The sequence below is a fragment of the Gamsiella multidivaricata genome, assembly GCF_025024155.1.
Source record: "Gamsiella multidivaricata strain RSA 2152 chromosome Unknown BC939scaffold_56, whole genome shotgun sequence".
NCBI classification, from domain to species: domain Eukaryota; kingdom Fungi; phylum Mortierellomycota; class Mortierellomycetes; order Mortierellales; family Mortierellaceae; genus Gamsiella; species Gamsiella multidivaricata.
In genome coordinates this window covers 217,209-232,414 of record NW_026251764.1, presented here as the reverse complement: position 1 = coordinate 232,414, position 15,206 = coordinate 217,209, and the positions used below count along the sequence as shown (strand labels likewise).

At 49.3% G+C, this 15,206-nt stretch overlaps 6 protein-coding genes across 6 annotated transcripts; 5 read left to right on the top strand and 1 right to left on the bottom strand.

The window, feature by feature from the left end:
• The first annotated feature begins 962 nt into the window (after nt 1-962).
• BC939DRAFT_459123 (uncharacterized protein) lies at nt 963-1,943 on the top strand. The gene has a single exon (XM_051556696.1). It carries the CDS (start codon nt 1,433-1,435, stop codon nt 1,823-1,825), a length of 393 nt encoding a protein of 130 aa, XP_051409768.1. The 5' UTR covers nt 963-1,432; the 3' UTR covers nt 1,826-1,943.
• On the top strand, nt 1,921-3,983 carry BC939DRAFT_459122 (uncharacterized protein). The gene has a single exon (XM_051556695.1). The coding sequence runs from the start codon at nt 1,981-1,983 to the stop codon at nt 3,868-3,870; it is 1,890 nt and encodes a 629-aa protein (XP_051409767.1). The 5' UTR covers nt 1,921-1,980; the 3' UTR covers nt 3,871-3,983.
• Nucleotides 3,984-4,665: 682 nt separating this feature from the next.
• Nucleotides 4,666-5,235, top strand: BC939DRAFT_505411 (uncharacterized protein; the record flags this gene model as incomplete). Its single annotated transcript, XM_051560656.1, has 1 exon — nt 4,666-5,235. One exon carries the CDS (start codon nt 4,666-4,668, stop codon nt 5,233-5,235), a length of 570 nt encoding a protein of 189 aa, XP_051409766.1.
• Nucleotides 5,236-5,355: 120 nt separating this feature from the next.
• Nucleotides 5,356-7,457, bottom strand: BC939DRAFT_505410 (uncharacterized protein; the record flags this gene model as incomplete). Its single annotated transcript, XM_051560655.1, has 3 exons — nt 5,356-6,447; nt 6,604-7,067; nt 7,187-7,457. 3 exons carry the CDS (start codon nt 7,455-7,457, stop codon nt 5,356-5,358), a joined length of 1,827 nt encoding a protein of 608 aa, XP_051409765.1.
• A 214-nt stretch (nt 7,458-7,671) lies between these two features.
• BC939DRAFT_459117 (mitochondrial 39-S ribosomal protein L47 (MRP-L47)-domain-containing protein) lies at nt 7,672-8,667 on the top strand. Its single transcript, XM_051556694.1, has 3 exons — nt 7,672-7,844; nt 8,010-8,176; nt 8,351-8,667. Exons 1-3 carry the CDS (start codon nt 7,727-7,729, stop codon nt 8,558-8,560), a joined length of 495 nt encoding a protein of 164 aa, XP_051409764.1. The 5' UTR covers nt 7,672-7,726; the 3' UTR covers nt 8,561-8,667.
• Nucleotides 8,668-9,346: 679 nt separating this feature from the next.
• Nucleotides 9,347-13,453, top strand: BC939DRAFT_246783 (uncharacterized protein). Its single transcript, XM_051550966.1, has 9 exons — nt 9,347-9,838; nt 9,997-10,089; nt 10,195-10,311; nt 10,432-10,710; nt 10,799-10,891; nt 10,992-11,384; nt 11,579-11,846; nt 11,969-12,453; nt 12,556-13,453. Exons 1-9 carry the CDS (start codon nt 9,797-9,799, stop codon nt 13,414-13,416), a joined length of 2,631 nt encoding a protein of 876 aa, XP_051409763.1. The 5' UTR covers nt 9,347-9,796; the 3' UTR covers nt 13,417-13,453.
• Nucleotides 13,454-15,206: the final 1,753 nt, after the last annotated feature.

Here is a 15,206-nt window from a genome sequence, read left to right as displayed (position 1 = left end):
TTTTTTTTAAAAAAAAAAAAAGATCTCTATGGCAGATTGGCGGAGGGAAAAGAAAGAACAAACTCAAACAAGAGAAAAGAATGAACATGGACACACTATTGGAAAGGGCGAAGAGTGGAATCCAATGCACCCATATGCGGAGGAAAGTGAAGGAGGGGAAGGCGGATGGAGACGCACTTTTCAAATGACATTGAAGGCCATTGGTCAGACACGTCAAAACACAACAAACAAACACCCCGGATTTTTTTTATTTTTTTTATGTCTTTACATTTTCAATTGCAGTCGTCTTAATCAATATGGCCTCAAATCATCACACGACTCTTGGTGAATAAGAGGCAGTGAAAGCGAACAGGGGGCTAATAGGAGTGGAGTACGCTTGTTCGAGATTCTCGCTAAGATAAGGACGAGAAGAGCGAATGCGAGCGAGCAAGAGAGATGCTCTATCCCGTAGGAAGGGGCGCCATAGTTCGCTCTTGCTTTGACATTCTATTCTATTTTATTTTATTTTGTGTTATTCTGTTCCATTTTATGTTCTTTATTTTATTTTATTCTATTTTATATGCAACAACAATGGAGGGTGGGAAAAAACAAAGTTCGATCGCGATTAAACCAAACAATCAGGTCAACTCTGTTGGTGGACCGGCCAGCAGCAGCAATCTCGTCCGCACATCGGTTCACATGGCAAAGGGCAAGAGAGCTGTCTAGCGCCATAGAGTCATTTTGGGCGATCGATCAAACGGAGTTGCTGTTGAGGGTGGTGAAGATGTGTAATCAAGCAGGAATCGCTCTCGATTACGGCAGAAGGAAACAATTGCAAAAAGGGAGGGAGATGGCGTTGGAAACTGGACCAACGGGGTTTATTTTAATAATACAAAGTTGTTGTTTGTGTTGTGCTGATGCTGGTACTGATTTGGTGCGATTGTCAAGGGCAATGCACAGATGGCCTTGGCCGTGTTTTGTAAGAGGGGATGAGGGTGCGGAAAGATATTCGATTTTCGATTCTTTTTTGTCTCTCCATGCCCCTCCATGTCCCTCCATGCCCCTCTTTTGATTTTGAGATTGTGCGATGATTGGGACGATGGAGAGCACTTTTTTTTTTCTTCTTTCTCGATGGTCGCACACAGTGGTTGGATGGCTGAACTCAATATCAAATGTTATTATCTCTATTATCTTGCCCCTCAACCTTACGATCTACTGCTTGCATTGTGCTATCCCTCTGTTGATTCAGCACACACATACACACCACATACACAGCAGCCCATTCCATTGTTAATTAATCTAACATTCCACTGTTCCTCTATTCCATCATCACATCCAGGCCTCTACTACAAGGCAAGGAACCTGTCAAGACCACCATGGCTCAAGCGCAATATGGGCCTCAAGAAGGGCGAATCTCCAGCTGCAGGCGAGACCGACGAGGTTGAGGATCCCAATGCACGGGGCCCCTCCAGTGCAATTAACAGGGACAGTCAGACCGCGGATCCATCTCCTGCTGATCCCGCAGAAAAGAGCTCCGCAGAACCATCCAAATCGACAACCACAGCACCAGCACCAGCAGCACCAGCAACAGAGGAGAAGCCAGCTGAGGGCGAACACGCGGCATCATGTCCTGGCGATGGCAACTGCAACGGTACAGGAGGCACGCACAGCTGCTCAGGATGCCCCTCATACAATCAGCAGCAGACCAATCGCCAGCACCTTGTTTGTGCCAACTGTAGGACCACTACTACACCCCTCTGGCGTCGCGATAGTGGAGGCAACACCATTTGTAACGCCTGTGGGCTCTACTACAAGCTACATAATGTGCATCGGCCTGTCACCATGAAGCGAGCCGTCATCAAACGAAGGAAGCGCGTCAACCTCATGGCCAATTCGCCACCCTTAGCTCCACAGCAAGCCCTTCAGCAGCAACAACAGCATCAACAGCAACAACAACAGCAGCAGATTCATCACCAACCTCCTCCCCAGTATCATCAAAGAATGCAGTATCCCAAGCCCCTGCAACGCGCTCGGTCGCCTCCACCAGCACTGTCCATGGAGCAAAATGGGCACGATGGACAAGGAGATCACGGAGGAAATGCTGCCAAGCGCCGACGACTGCAGGGCTCTGTGGTAGGCCGAGGTGGACCAGGAATGGAGGACTACATCTTGCCAAAGAGGTCTGCGAACGGCCACTCAGACTGGGTGCGACGGGAGCCAGGATCGGGAGCCTATCGACGGAGCATGTCACCCATCGAGAACATTGGAAGCAGCGAGCAGAGTCTTCATCATTCAGGCTCACCTCATCACCCGGGCCCTTCGCCTTACCCGCAGCCACCTTCAAGATCGCAGGACCCGCATGGATACATGAGAGACCATCCACCACCGCATCTAGGCCAGCATCGATACATGTTGAATGTGCACCACGGGAACGGACAGTATCACTCGACCCCGTCCATGAGCATGTCCAGGTACCCGATGCACCCGCCACCACCGCCCCCTCGGGTTCAGCCACCGCCGCCTCACCCTTCACAGCATCCGTCTCAACCACCACAGCATCCTCAACAACAGCACCCGCATCCCCATGCGCAGCAGGCCCATCCCCATAGCCAGTCGCAGCACCATATGCACCAGCAATCCCCTCATGCGTATGTGCACTCATCGCATTCACCCCGAGATATGGACGACAGCATGCATCCCTCCTCGCAGTATGCATCAGGATGGAATCAGCGCCTTCCCGGATATGCTACCGTGTCCTCTTCTTCGTCCAATACGCGTTTGTCATCAACAGGCATTGTGCATTCAACGGGACCACCACCTAATTCCCCCCCGATGTACCCGCGTTATTCCCAAGGAGGACCGCAGCAGCCCTATCATCATCAGCAGTACCATGCCCAGGGTGCTCCTCCAGCGGGAAACGAATACCACCCTTCAGAGCCATCTCAGTCGCAGGCGCCGCCGCCTCCACCGTCCCAAGGTGGTCATCATTACAGTTCTGGATCTTCACCAACGCAGGGTGTTGCGCAGCCAATCAATGGATATCCAGCACCTTATCACCACGATGGACACATGGATCGCGAGCGCGAGCGTGCTAATGGCGGTAGTAATGTCACAGGAGGGCCAGCGCATCTGCCGCCCATATCTTTGCCCCATCCTGCTCATCCAGGCCACCACCAGTCTCTGCCCCGGCCGAACGACCTGCTGCACCAGCAAGAGCAGGGGCCTCCCCCACCTTCTCACCATCACCAGTTTGGTCAGCATCGGCGACAGCCGTCTTCACCCATGAGCGGTGTGGTCATTGGGGCTCCTGGCAGTCATCCAGCACCCGCAGCAGCAGCCTCAGGAATCAGCACGAGCACGGATGTCCTTCAGCAGACCCGTCAGGACCTGCAGCGAGAGGTATCTCATTTGTCGATGCTTCTGGGCAGAGCAGCCGCAGTACTCAACGGGCTCGATCAGGTCTTAGATCCACATCATGCTGGAGCTTCCGGATCACCTCCCGTACCCCACTCTATCCGCGAAAGCGGGTCTCCAGTGGGTCATGGATACGCGCCTCCCCCACATGGCCATAGCCATAGTCATGCACCACCTCCTCCTCAGCCAGGAGCGCCCCTGACGAACGATGTCAAGACCAACTCTGCTCTGGCTAGCCTGATGGCACTGAGCGGCTCTGGAGGGCCGGGACGTTCTAATGCAACTGCACGACTTGATGAACGCGAGATGCAGCACTTGCAGCAGCAGCAACAGCCACCAATGCCATTGTATTCGAAACAGCAGCCACCACCACCATCTTCATCACAGCAGCCTCCGCCGCCACCACATCATGGATCCGCGCCGCCCCCTCCCCGGTACACTCAGGCACTCTCATACCCGTTACCAAGGCGATCATGATGAATATTCGTTAGATTCATTTTATTTTAGTTTAGTTTTTTTTTTCGTGTTTTCAAGAGCATACTCTCTATAATGAAAGCGGCCGTACCGCATTGTATTTTTATTTTTACAAATATCTACTCTACGCTTTTTTTTTATGCTCGCCTTTTTAATTGTTCGCGGAAAAAAAAATGAGCCAGGCCATTATCGATAGAAAGAAGACCCCATCGTCAGGGAAAGCGTTAACTAGCAGGGACAGGGACTACCTTGTAAAGGTTCTGACAACAACCATTGGATTTCGACAATTGTAAATGAATTTGCAACACTGCATGGGAGATCGACGTTTTCAACAGGAGACATTGCAACGGGACTGATGGAGATCGACATCTGTCCTTCTTCTTTCTTTCTTTATTTCTTTATTTTTTGCCTCTACTGAAAGATCCACAGAATGGAAGGCTAGCGTAACCCAAGGTGCCGCTGCCCTCAAAAGCGCCCGAACTTGTAAGCCAAACAAAAAAAAAAAAAAAAGAAAAAAAAAAAGGACGGTGAACAGGGCTACAAGTTGCTTATCCGCTAGATCACTCATTATCTAATATGTGGACCTCGTTTCTGGGAATATGGGATATCAAGCTGTGATTAGAGCCACGGAAGACCTTACCGCTGTTATTGACCGGCGTAAGTAGTCCTTTTTTTTTCTTGTTGACGAGCTATATCGTATTGTTTCTTCGTATGTCATTTATTAATCGTCAAAAAAAAAAATATATATCCCATGGCTTGCGTCTGTGAATCCTTCCAGTGCAAGATATTGTTCTACGGATGAACAGGATACGACTAAAACTGATCGCTATCCTCCAGGAAGCTTCTCCACCGGGGATCATGGGAATAGACGCCATCCTGAAGGCGCAGGAGGAAGCCCGCCTGGCTGAGGAACTCGAGAGACAAAAGAAGGAGAGCCGTCGTCTTGAGGAGGATGATGATTCGGACACAAGATCGTCAAGCGATAGCGGGGATGATGAAAAGGACGGGGCAACGGACGGATCGATGGGGTCGACAGTAACGAGGGGATATGTTCCCTCGCCTGGGCTTGTGCACCATATCATCCCGGGGACACAGGCTACGCCGATGGAGATGTCGGCGTATCTGCAGCATGTGTTTGAGCAGACGTTGGATGAGATCGCGCTCAAAGAATCGATCCTGGAGGCACTGGAGACGATAGCGGTGCTGAAGGACTCGGGCGCGGATGAGTTGCCGCCTTTGCTGGATCAGCAGTTGACGAATATGGTCCTACTCTGGGAGTTGGAGCCGTATCTGGAGACGGCGCCTGAGCGGAACCAAGTCGAGGAATCGTTGGGCGTGGTCTCATGGCAGATGGAGAATGTGAAATAAACATTATTTTTTGCATTGGGGTCCGCACATGTTTGATAATGCAAGTTTTTAGTTTATTTGGAATGATGCCGTGAGAAGAATGCGAATATAGATGGTATCGTATGAAGGATGAAGGAGTTCTTAGTCCCACCCAGAGACCTGGCCACCGCCAAAGGCATCGGTGGTCTCCTCGAGAGCAGCGATATCGAACTTGGGCTTCTTGTTCTTCTTGGCGAGCTGGGCTGATTTGTCGACAACAGCGACGACACCCGACCTGGCCTTTGCAGCCTCAGCAGGATCCAAAAGCCGTGCGACATGGACCTCGACCACTGCTGGAGCTGGAGCTAGAGCTGGCTTGGCGACAGCTGGTGTGAGTGTTGTCTTCTCGATCTTGGCCTTCTTGGACTTGACCTCCTCTTCCGAGGGTTTGGCGAAGAAGCTATCCTCTTCCAGCGTGGTCGGCTCTTTCTTCTCCTTACGTGCAGCCTTCTTCTTTTCCAGGGTGGCGGCCGTTTTCTCCTTCTTGGCCTCTTTCTTCGCAGCCTTCCGATTCTCCTTTCGGACCCTGTTCAGTTCTGCCTTCTTTGCCTTGCTCTCCTCGTCATCCATTTCCACGTCCTCGTCAGCATCAGCAGGGGCCAGCGCACTGAGCGGTCGAGGACCATTGCCCTTGAACATCGATGACAGCGTTGACTTTTTCTTCTTGGCCCCACTGCTTTCATGCTCGTCTTCGTCGTCCTCTGCCGGTCGTGTACGCTTGGATGATGTCTTCTTTTCCAGTACACCGGCCTTTCCGTCTTTGTTCTTTTTGCTCTTGCCGGATTTCGTTGCCAGCGACTCATCCTCATCCTCGTCCTCGTCCTTGTCCTTTGCTGCTAATGTTGCTACCGCTACCTTGGCCTCTTTACGAGCCCTCTTTTCCTCCTTGAGTGCCTTCCTCTCTTCCTTGGTCAGGTTCTTCTTGTCCTTCTTGTCGTCCTTCTCCGCCTTTGGTTTCTTCTTCTTCCGCTCGAACTGCTCGGCATCGGCCAGGACGTCCTTATCGATCGTATCTGCATCGATCTCGCCACGTTTGACCTTCCTCAATATCTTTTTCTTTTCGAGATCTTCCTTTTTCTTCTTCATCTTCTCGACAACCTCCTTGTGTTCCGCGCGCTTGGCCTTGATCTGGAGGAACTTTGGGTCGAAGCGCTCGCCATCCAGTACTCGCAATGAGGGAACCAATTCCAGAATCTATACCACATACACATACACATACACACATACGTATGTAATTAGCATATCAGAACCACATCGTCAGTAATCCTTTGAAGAATAAAGCAATTCATCATGGAAATTTGTTCAACAGAGGGCGAAAGCAGGGCGATTTGCGTATGGGATCATTTTTACCTTCTTCTTATAATCCGGCTTGTCACAGATCGGGTTTCCTTGGAGATTCAAGTTGATCAGATGCATCAGGGATCCCAAGGGTGCGACGTCGGACCACTCTCTCAACATGTTGCCTCCAAGATCCAAAATATCCAGGGCTGTACAGCGACGCAGCGAGTCCGGGATGGTGATCAGTTTGTTATGATTCAATCGCAGTTCCTTCAACATGCCGTTCTCTGAGAAATCGGGGATCTGTCGGATTTCGTTATGGGCTGCAGAGAGCTTGGTGAGCTTGGTGAGTTTCGGAAAAGCGGGTAGTTCCTGGATCCGGTTGTGGGAGAGGACGATGGTGTTGAGTTCTAGAAGACCTCCGAGGTGGTCAACGACCCTGATCCTGTTGTTGTTGAGGACGATGGCCTTGAGGTTGACAAGCTTTTCGATGTGGATGGAGATGCGGTTCAGGTCGTTGTGGGACATGTTCAAAACTATTTTTTTTTTCGTGTTTGAAGAGAACAAACAGATGGTTAGGTTAAGATATATGTATCCGAGATCAATTGGCCGTGCGTGGTTCGTGTTGAGGAAGGGGGGTTTTCGAGAAACGTACCGAAGAGGGTCTTGAGCCGTTGAAGGCCTTCAAACGAATCCAGTTGGTTCCCACTGAGGTTGAGGAGGGTGAGCGCCTGCAGGTACTGGAGTCCAGCGATCGAGTCTGTAGAGTTGAGGCTGTTGTGGGACAAGTTCAGCTTGTGCAGGTTGATACAGATGGAGATGTCTTCGATATGGTTGATATCTTTCTTGGACACGTTGAGTTCCTTGAGCTGCTGAATATCATTTCCTGCGGCCTGGGACGCAATAATAGCCGGCGTCAACTTCATTTTGATAGTCGCTTTTCTTTCCTGCAGGTAGAGAGATATGATATCGACAGCGAGAACGAGGGAGTCTCTTTGGATGGTAGCGACGACGTGTATGTGATATGGAAGGCGAAAAAAAAAAAGAAAAAAGAAAAGAGTGTTTACATTCTGTGACCAATGAATATACAAAAGCCACCAGGAACTAGAGCAGCAGTTGTTTCTGGACCCAAACGGAACAGCGACACCTCGCCTTTGGGTTAATTCATTTTTACATCCTCCCATCCTCAGCAGCCATGTCCTTCTTTACAAGACCTATTCTTAACCGTATTAAGCAACTCGCATTCAGACCTCGCGGAGTCGAGGAGTTTTTTGAGAATGGCCAATCGCTCCCCACAGAAAAGTCCTGGACCGGTAAGGATCCGGTCGATCGCAAACCTATACCTCTTTCTTCACCACACACACACACAAAGGCCAAGGACAAAAACGATACCATCGTTGGCAGCGGATCGCTTGTTTGACTAGAGACTAATAGGCGCTCAACTTGCATTGAAAAATCACGTAAAAATAATCGGATAGGTCGTGCTTGGAGAGCAAGCGAGCTTAGAATCAAGTCGTTCGACGATCTTCACAAGCTGTGGTATGTGCTCCTGAAGGAGCGCAATATGCTTGCTGCCCAGAAGGAGGAGGCCCGCCGGTTCCATATCTCGAAGCAGTACTTTTCGAACAAGGGTCGTCAGATCAAGGTAGGCGGACAGATCTTGCTGCATATCAAGGAAACAAAGGCCATCATGTTCGATCTGTTGCAGCTTTGGTTCTCTTTTATTTTTATTTTTTTATTTCTTTATTTTTTTATTTCTTTATTTTTTTATTTCACAACTGACGACTGTTCATTGTCTTCTTGTTCTCAATCTATATAGTGTCAGAAATCAATGGCAAGGATCAAGTTTGTTCTCAATGAGCGTCGTCTGGCATGGGTTGAGGCGAAGAAGTTGCAGTGGGCGATCGATGCAGAGGAGGCGGCCATTAACACAAAGACACCAGTACTCTCCTCAACAGCATCATCGGCTTCAGCGACAGGATCAGCAACAGCATCAGGGTCATCATCGACAACCACTGCTGCAGTCTAGAGTCTTGAAGGAAAGGGCTGTTTTCTGCTGTGGATATCGATACAGGATCGGCATATTCGACATTTTACTGAATAAAACGAAGAAATGAATACACAACTATATTGCTTCAGTGCGAATCGAATGGATATGGATCGTGGCTTGGTAACAGCGAATGCCTCCCCTCAGCATGTGTGAAGGCGAAAAGTATTGGGGCGACGCTATCTCTCTACATGATACAGTGGCCTTCATCTAGACGCGTCGATATGCAATCCAGATCGTAATCGATATCGTGGTATTTGCTGTAGGATTTTTTTTTTTGGGGGGGGGGGGGGAGGGGAGGGGAGGGGAGAGGGGGGAAAAATAGATGGTGAATGCTGTCAAGAAAAGATGGCCTTGTGGACATGTAGTAAGCAGCGGTGCAGCCTCGTGGAAGAATGTTAGGAACTGCTCAGCTGCTGCTCAATTTATATAGATTTCGAAGATGATTAGCAAGTAGCAAACGACTGTAGGATCCAAAAAAGAAGAGTTTTAGGAGGAAGAACGAGAGCATCGACGATAGAATTACTGCATGACACGGCATGGTATGGCACGGCATCGATTCTTCATCTTTGATGTGCAGAAGAAGAAGAAGAACAGGAAGAAGAAGAACAAGAAGAGAAGGGGAGGCAGGATGGTATGGAGAAAAGGTCACACAGACGAGGGGAGTGTGTGCAGTCCTGGGAATTGATTGGTCGGATGCTCTGAGGACGCTCATTATTATTTTTATACGCTTTCATTTAACTCTCTCTTTCTCTCTCCACTCCTTCACTCTCCACTCCACTCTCGCCTGCACTCCTCACCTCCACTTTCTTCTCTTTCTGTTCTCCATAGTACGGTCAAAGGCTGCTTCCTTTGTTGTTGTTCATCCCGTCTGGAACAGCCAAAATCCGACTTTGCCCACGACCGGAGATCGATTGCCCTGTCATCCATTCGACCTGGATATTCCCCTTCATTTCCCCTTCCCTCCTTTTTTTTTTTTACTTCCTTCACCTTTATTCTTCATCCCTTCCATCCCCTTGCACCGCACTCGCCGTCCCCAAACACACAAACAACCAATTGATAGCCAGCCTTCTTTAACGATCTACCCTCAAGCGAACGAACCCCCTGACGACCTTAACACCTTAACGATTCTTTAACGCCCAACACCTCACGACTCCTTTTCCTCTTCCTCTTCCTCCTTGCCTTCTCATCCAACATCGACTCATCATCACCCTTCCAATGAACGATCAGCGACCCATGCACATCCCCATGCCTCAAAGGGTAAAGGACCATCTTGTCATTCGCACTCTCACCAGCAACAGCAACGGCATCAGCAACACCCAAATTACAAACTGTCTGCAAAAAAAATATGATCAAGAAAAAAAAAATAGCCCAATTGCTCACACTGCTACCTGTACCTGTTTCTTTTTCTCTGACAGCCTCAATATGGTGGACCAGAAGGGCCCGCACCAGGCGCTCGTTACCCTGGGGCACACCCCAATCAACATCCATTGAGGGCTATTCCTATGCATGTAAGTTAAATTATTTATTTATTCCTCGTCCTTTTAACACTCGCTTGTACGAGTAAAGAGCTGACCTTTGGCGGATCATTTTTGGTCCTATTTTGCCACGCATAGCTCCAACGCCCGCCATTTGAGCAGCCAATGCCTAATCATCCGAAGGCACCCAATCCCTTGGAAGATCTGATCGATACCGAAAAGGAATATGTCGCTGATCTGAAAGTCCTGCTTCAGGTAAGCATTGTACCTGAAAATTCTGGACATCGATCGGTTGCTGCGTACTATTGCTATGCTGGACACATAGCAAGATAGCTGACAGTCTCTCATTTACAACAATCTTTCAATTGTATGAAGCGAGTCTCAGCTGGATGGACTCAGGATGATTTCCCGCCAAAGGAGGTCGACGTTCTGCTCAGAAATATTGAGGATATCTATGCCGTCAACCGCAAGTTCTCCAAAAAGCTGAACGACGTGCATGCCAGCGGCGATGTCATGAAGGAGCTGGGAAGCGTCCTCATGTGGTTCGTAGACTCGATGGAGACCTCGTACTCCAACTTTTGTCGCAATCATGTTCCTCATTTCGACAACTGGCCCGAGATTATGAATAATTCGCGACTTCAGGATATCTTGGCAGTAAGGATAGGTCACTTTCGATGTAGAGTATTTTCGGTCAATTAGAAAAACAAGGATCTTATTTTTTTATACGCTTTTAAAATAATAGGAAATCGCTGCAGAGCAGGTCCAGCATGTCACCTTGGACACCTTCTTGATGAAGCCCATCGACCGCTTGCACTACTACCGTCGGTTATATATGGTAGGACCTTTTGAAATATTTTCACCAACGCATCCAATTTTGCCCATCGCTTGTATACTAATGAATTCATTTACTATTTTTGTACTCTTTCTACAAATAGCGACTGCTGGACTCTTCTGAGCGCGGAAAGCCGGACTTTGACGCATTGGAAGCAGCGTTTATGAGAATCGACACCATTTTGCGATTTGTGACAGTAGATGTACCAGGAACTTCTCGCCACCCAGCGTCACCAGCCTTGTCGGCCATCTCAGGCATCTCGGCGATGCGAAATGCGCTTCCTTCACCTCCAATTACTGATCAAAACCAGACCTCGCCCAGGTTCCTGGCACAGGGAAGACTTAACAACAACACCTCTCCTGCCCTGCCACCCTCTCCCATGTCCCCCAGCCACCGGCCCCAGCAGTCGCCTGCCCGCACTGCGGAAGCAATGCAGGAGCTTGAACGATCGCTCGACACCTCGCAGGTTCTGGACCTCTTCACGATGGAGCCTAAGGTAACGTCTGCATTCACTGTCAATTTTGCTGTGCTTTTTTTTTTTGTAATTCCACATGTTACACTATCTCATGCAGGTTCTGCTGGCTTCAGTTATCAACGTCGTACAAAAAAAAATAATAATAATAACGCGCATAATCTTTTTATCCCTGCCCTTATAATTGATTTTGCCATCGACCGTAAACGCCCATTCAGACATGCGCCCTGTCCTTGGCTCTGATCGAGCGCGATGTTCACATCCGTGGCGATCTTGCTTTTACGATCGCCAACGAGGATGGGGTTGTGGAGAGATATGACGATGGACACATCATCCTACTCTCGGATTTGCTATTGATGTGCAGGGTCAAGACGCCTGAAGAGATCGAGCAGAATCCTGAAGGGGACGAGTCTTCGATCTGGCTTTTGTTCCCTCCATTGGCGATTAGGCACGTTGTCGCCAGAGACGGCACTATTGACGAAGGAGGTAAGTACCACAAACGAGCGGTTTTTTATTTTTATTTTTTATTTTTACTTTTATAAAAAGAAACGTACCACATATATTGATCAGATGACACGCTACTAAAACAAATATCTGCTTGTACATAGATCACATTGTAGAACTCACGATTGTCAATAGGGTCACTGCGCGGATTTGGACACAGGATGAGCAGCTGAAGTTCAACTGGATGGATGAGGTTGCTGACGCTCAGCAAAAGGATGCGGCCAAGGTAGCTCAGCAACAACAACAACAACAACAACAGAGCCAACAATTGAACAGAAATGCCACTCAATCACACCCTATGCGGCCCATGGGATCGCCCCTGTCGCCAACTTTTCATGGCGATCCTCGTCAACGTCCATTCAATAACGGTCCTATGTCACCTACTTTTCAGGGACACCATGGCGGGCCCATGAGTCCTCGTCCACAGCCGCCCATGCTGGCCATGGGTGGTCCTGGACCCATGAACGGAATGCCTTCTCCAGGCTATCCACCACAAATGTCTCCTGGCGGAGGAATGGGCAGGCCCATGATGAACCCAGGCGGACAAATGAACCAGCGACCCCCTCGCCCTCCAGCCAATCATCGCATGGTAGGATATGGACAAAAAAAAAGACACTGTAATTGAGGTTTTCCATCGATGTGGATGGCATTAGTTGACATAGTCTCTTTATTTTTGCTGGCTCCCTTCTAGAGCATGCGGCGAACGAACACTGTGACGGCAAGACCGGGTCCTCCACGAAGGTTACCTACGCTGGGCGAGGTAGCTGCTCCGCAGGAAGTCATGTTCAAAACCAGGCCTTGCGATGTGTTCCAATGGCGCGATGATATCTGGGACCCTCTGGTGGAGAACGATGATTGTTACGCCGAACTTCGCTTGACGACGGCGAACCGACTGGCGATGGCCGTGACGACGTACGAGGGTGGACAGCTGGTTCTGAATGCCTGGATCGTAGAGTCGACTACGTTTAGACGTGCATCCGAGACTGATGTCAGTATCTCAATGGACATGGGCGCGAGCGTGCAGTGGTTCCTGGTCGCGTTGAACTCGATAAAGGAAGCGGACGATTTCTGCATGGCGTTCCAGCGAGCCAAGGACCGCGCGATGTATGATCCGAGTCTGCAAAAGTCCAACCTCCCGGTCTTGTCTCGAGGTCAGAGTCTGGCCTCGACACCGACGCGTCAGCCCCAACCAAGAGAAATGCCCGTGAAGCAAACGCTGACATCGATGCACCCACCCGCAGAGTGCAAACTGCTACTCCAGGCAGGCGATCATGGACAGTGGATGAGCTTAGGCGCAGCACGAGTCGAGATCAAGATGGAGAAGCCCTCGGGCTATGTGCGGTTGTTTGTCGGCCTAGTGTCGAACCAGAAGCGAATCCTGGACAGCGTGATTGTTCAATGCGACTGTCTGGAGCTGGTCGGAACAAAGAAGCTGGCCATCACGTTGATGAACCCACAGGAGAAGATGAGCATTATTTACATGCTCCAGTTTAAGGACGAAATCATGGCGACAAAGATTTACGAGGGCCTCAGTCTGAACCAGAATGAATAGTGCACGATGGGGGGGGGGTTTTTTTTTATAAACGTGGATTCGTTATCTTTTAGAATAAAAAACGATAAACCACAAGCTAATAACGGCGCGCTCGCGAAAGCTATTGTCCTTTTCATCCGGGACATATAAAGCGCTCTTTTCGACCAACTCGCTGGATCTTAAAGATGGCCAAAAGGTTCTGAGCAGCGCGACACAAACCCACTGGGCAGCCGATTTAGTCAACGAGTTGCAGCTCGCTTTTTTATTTGTTCGAAATGCCCTCTTAGTCAGTAGGCGATTGCGGTGTCTAGCTCGAATATCCAGAGCGCACCACGAGATGGTGTAGCATCGCATTCTGTCTTCTCGTAGTATCAGGAAGTAAAAATCGCTCCGGAGCACCTAGCCAAATATTGCTCGAGCGGTCGAGAGAATGCATTCTTAGTGTCCCTTCTTATTATCATCCATCCAATAGATCCAACTGAGAACACAGTAGAAGATATGTGATGGGCAACGGTGAATGTTCCATAACTCCTTGCCATGACATGGACTTTCCGGCAGATGGCACAAGCAGAAGATTACTTTCGTGATCCCCAGACTAGAGAGTTCTGGAGACCACAGATGAACAACCCACAATACTGCCGTCGAAAAGAACAGCCTTGCAACCCTCAACTTCGAAGCGATTACGCGGCCCATGATAGGGAGGCGTAACAAGGATCTCAGAAGAGTTCTCCCATGACCTAGGCTGGGCATGCAGTAGAGAATGGCTGCTGGGGCAGGAAGAACAGCGCAAAGATATGTGATGGGCAACGGTGGATGTTCCATAACTCCTTGCCATGACATGGACCTCCCAGCAGATGGCACAGGCAGAAGATTACTTAGGGTGATCTCCAGACTAGAGAGTCCTGGAGAACACAGGTGAATAACCCACAATACCGCCATCGAAAAGCACAGCCTCGCAATCCTCAACTTCAAAGCGATTACGCGGCCCATGATAGGGAGGCATAACAGGAATCTTGGGGGAGTTTCCCTGTGCATGCAGTTCGGTCCAAGGGACCTAGGCTGGGCATACAGTAGAGAATGGCTGCTGAGGCAGGGAGAACAGCAAACTTGGAATGATGAATGACTTGAATCTGTACAACGTAAACCAGAAAGTTTGTTCAAATTTCCGGTCACAGGGCGTTTTGCGTTTTTCAGCGTCGTTCTTTTCGATCACAGCGTCAACCATTGTCCCTTGCTTTTTATCGTCCTGATATTGACCACCGCCTCTCGTCGCTCAGTATCTTGTCAATGTCGCAACTTACAGCTGAGGTAAACCAGACATTTTTCTACTGCTCTCCTTCTTTCTTTGTTTTTATTGCTTCGTGCTTCTTCATGCTGTGCGCTGTGCTGACGCTATTATTCGTTGTTTAGGTTATCTATCCGCCTCAGTCGCTCTTGTGCAAATGGACACAGGAATCAAAGTCGGCAATCTCGGCTCTGTTGATGAGCAAATTAAGGTTCATCGGTTTTTTCATATCACGGACGCAAGGAACTGGGATCAGTTGAATGAGCTTTTTAAACTTCGGGATGCTAAGCTACCGGCTAAAGAACATGCAGAGCGCTATGAGGGCGATCCCAAGAAATTTCGGAGCATCAGCGCGTTGCAGGAAGTTTAAGGAAGCGTGCCACCTACCTCCTAAAGCGTTTTTCTCATGGCGAGCTTGTGGAAAAGCTGAATTGGAGGCAAGAACCAACTACGCGTCTAGCAGCGTAAAAAAGTTATACTTACATGTAGCAGAGCGCGCAGGTATGATTTCAACGGACCATTATTT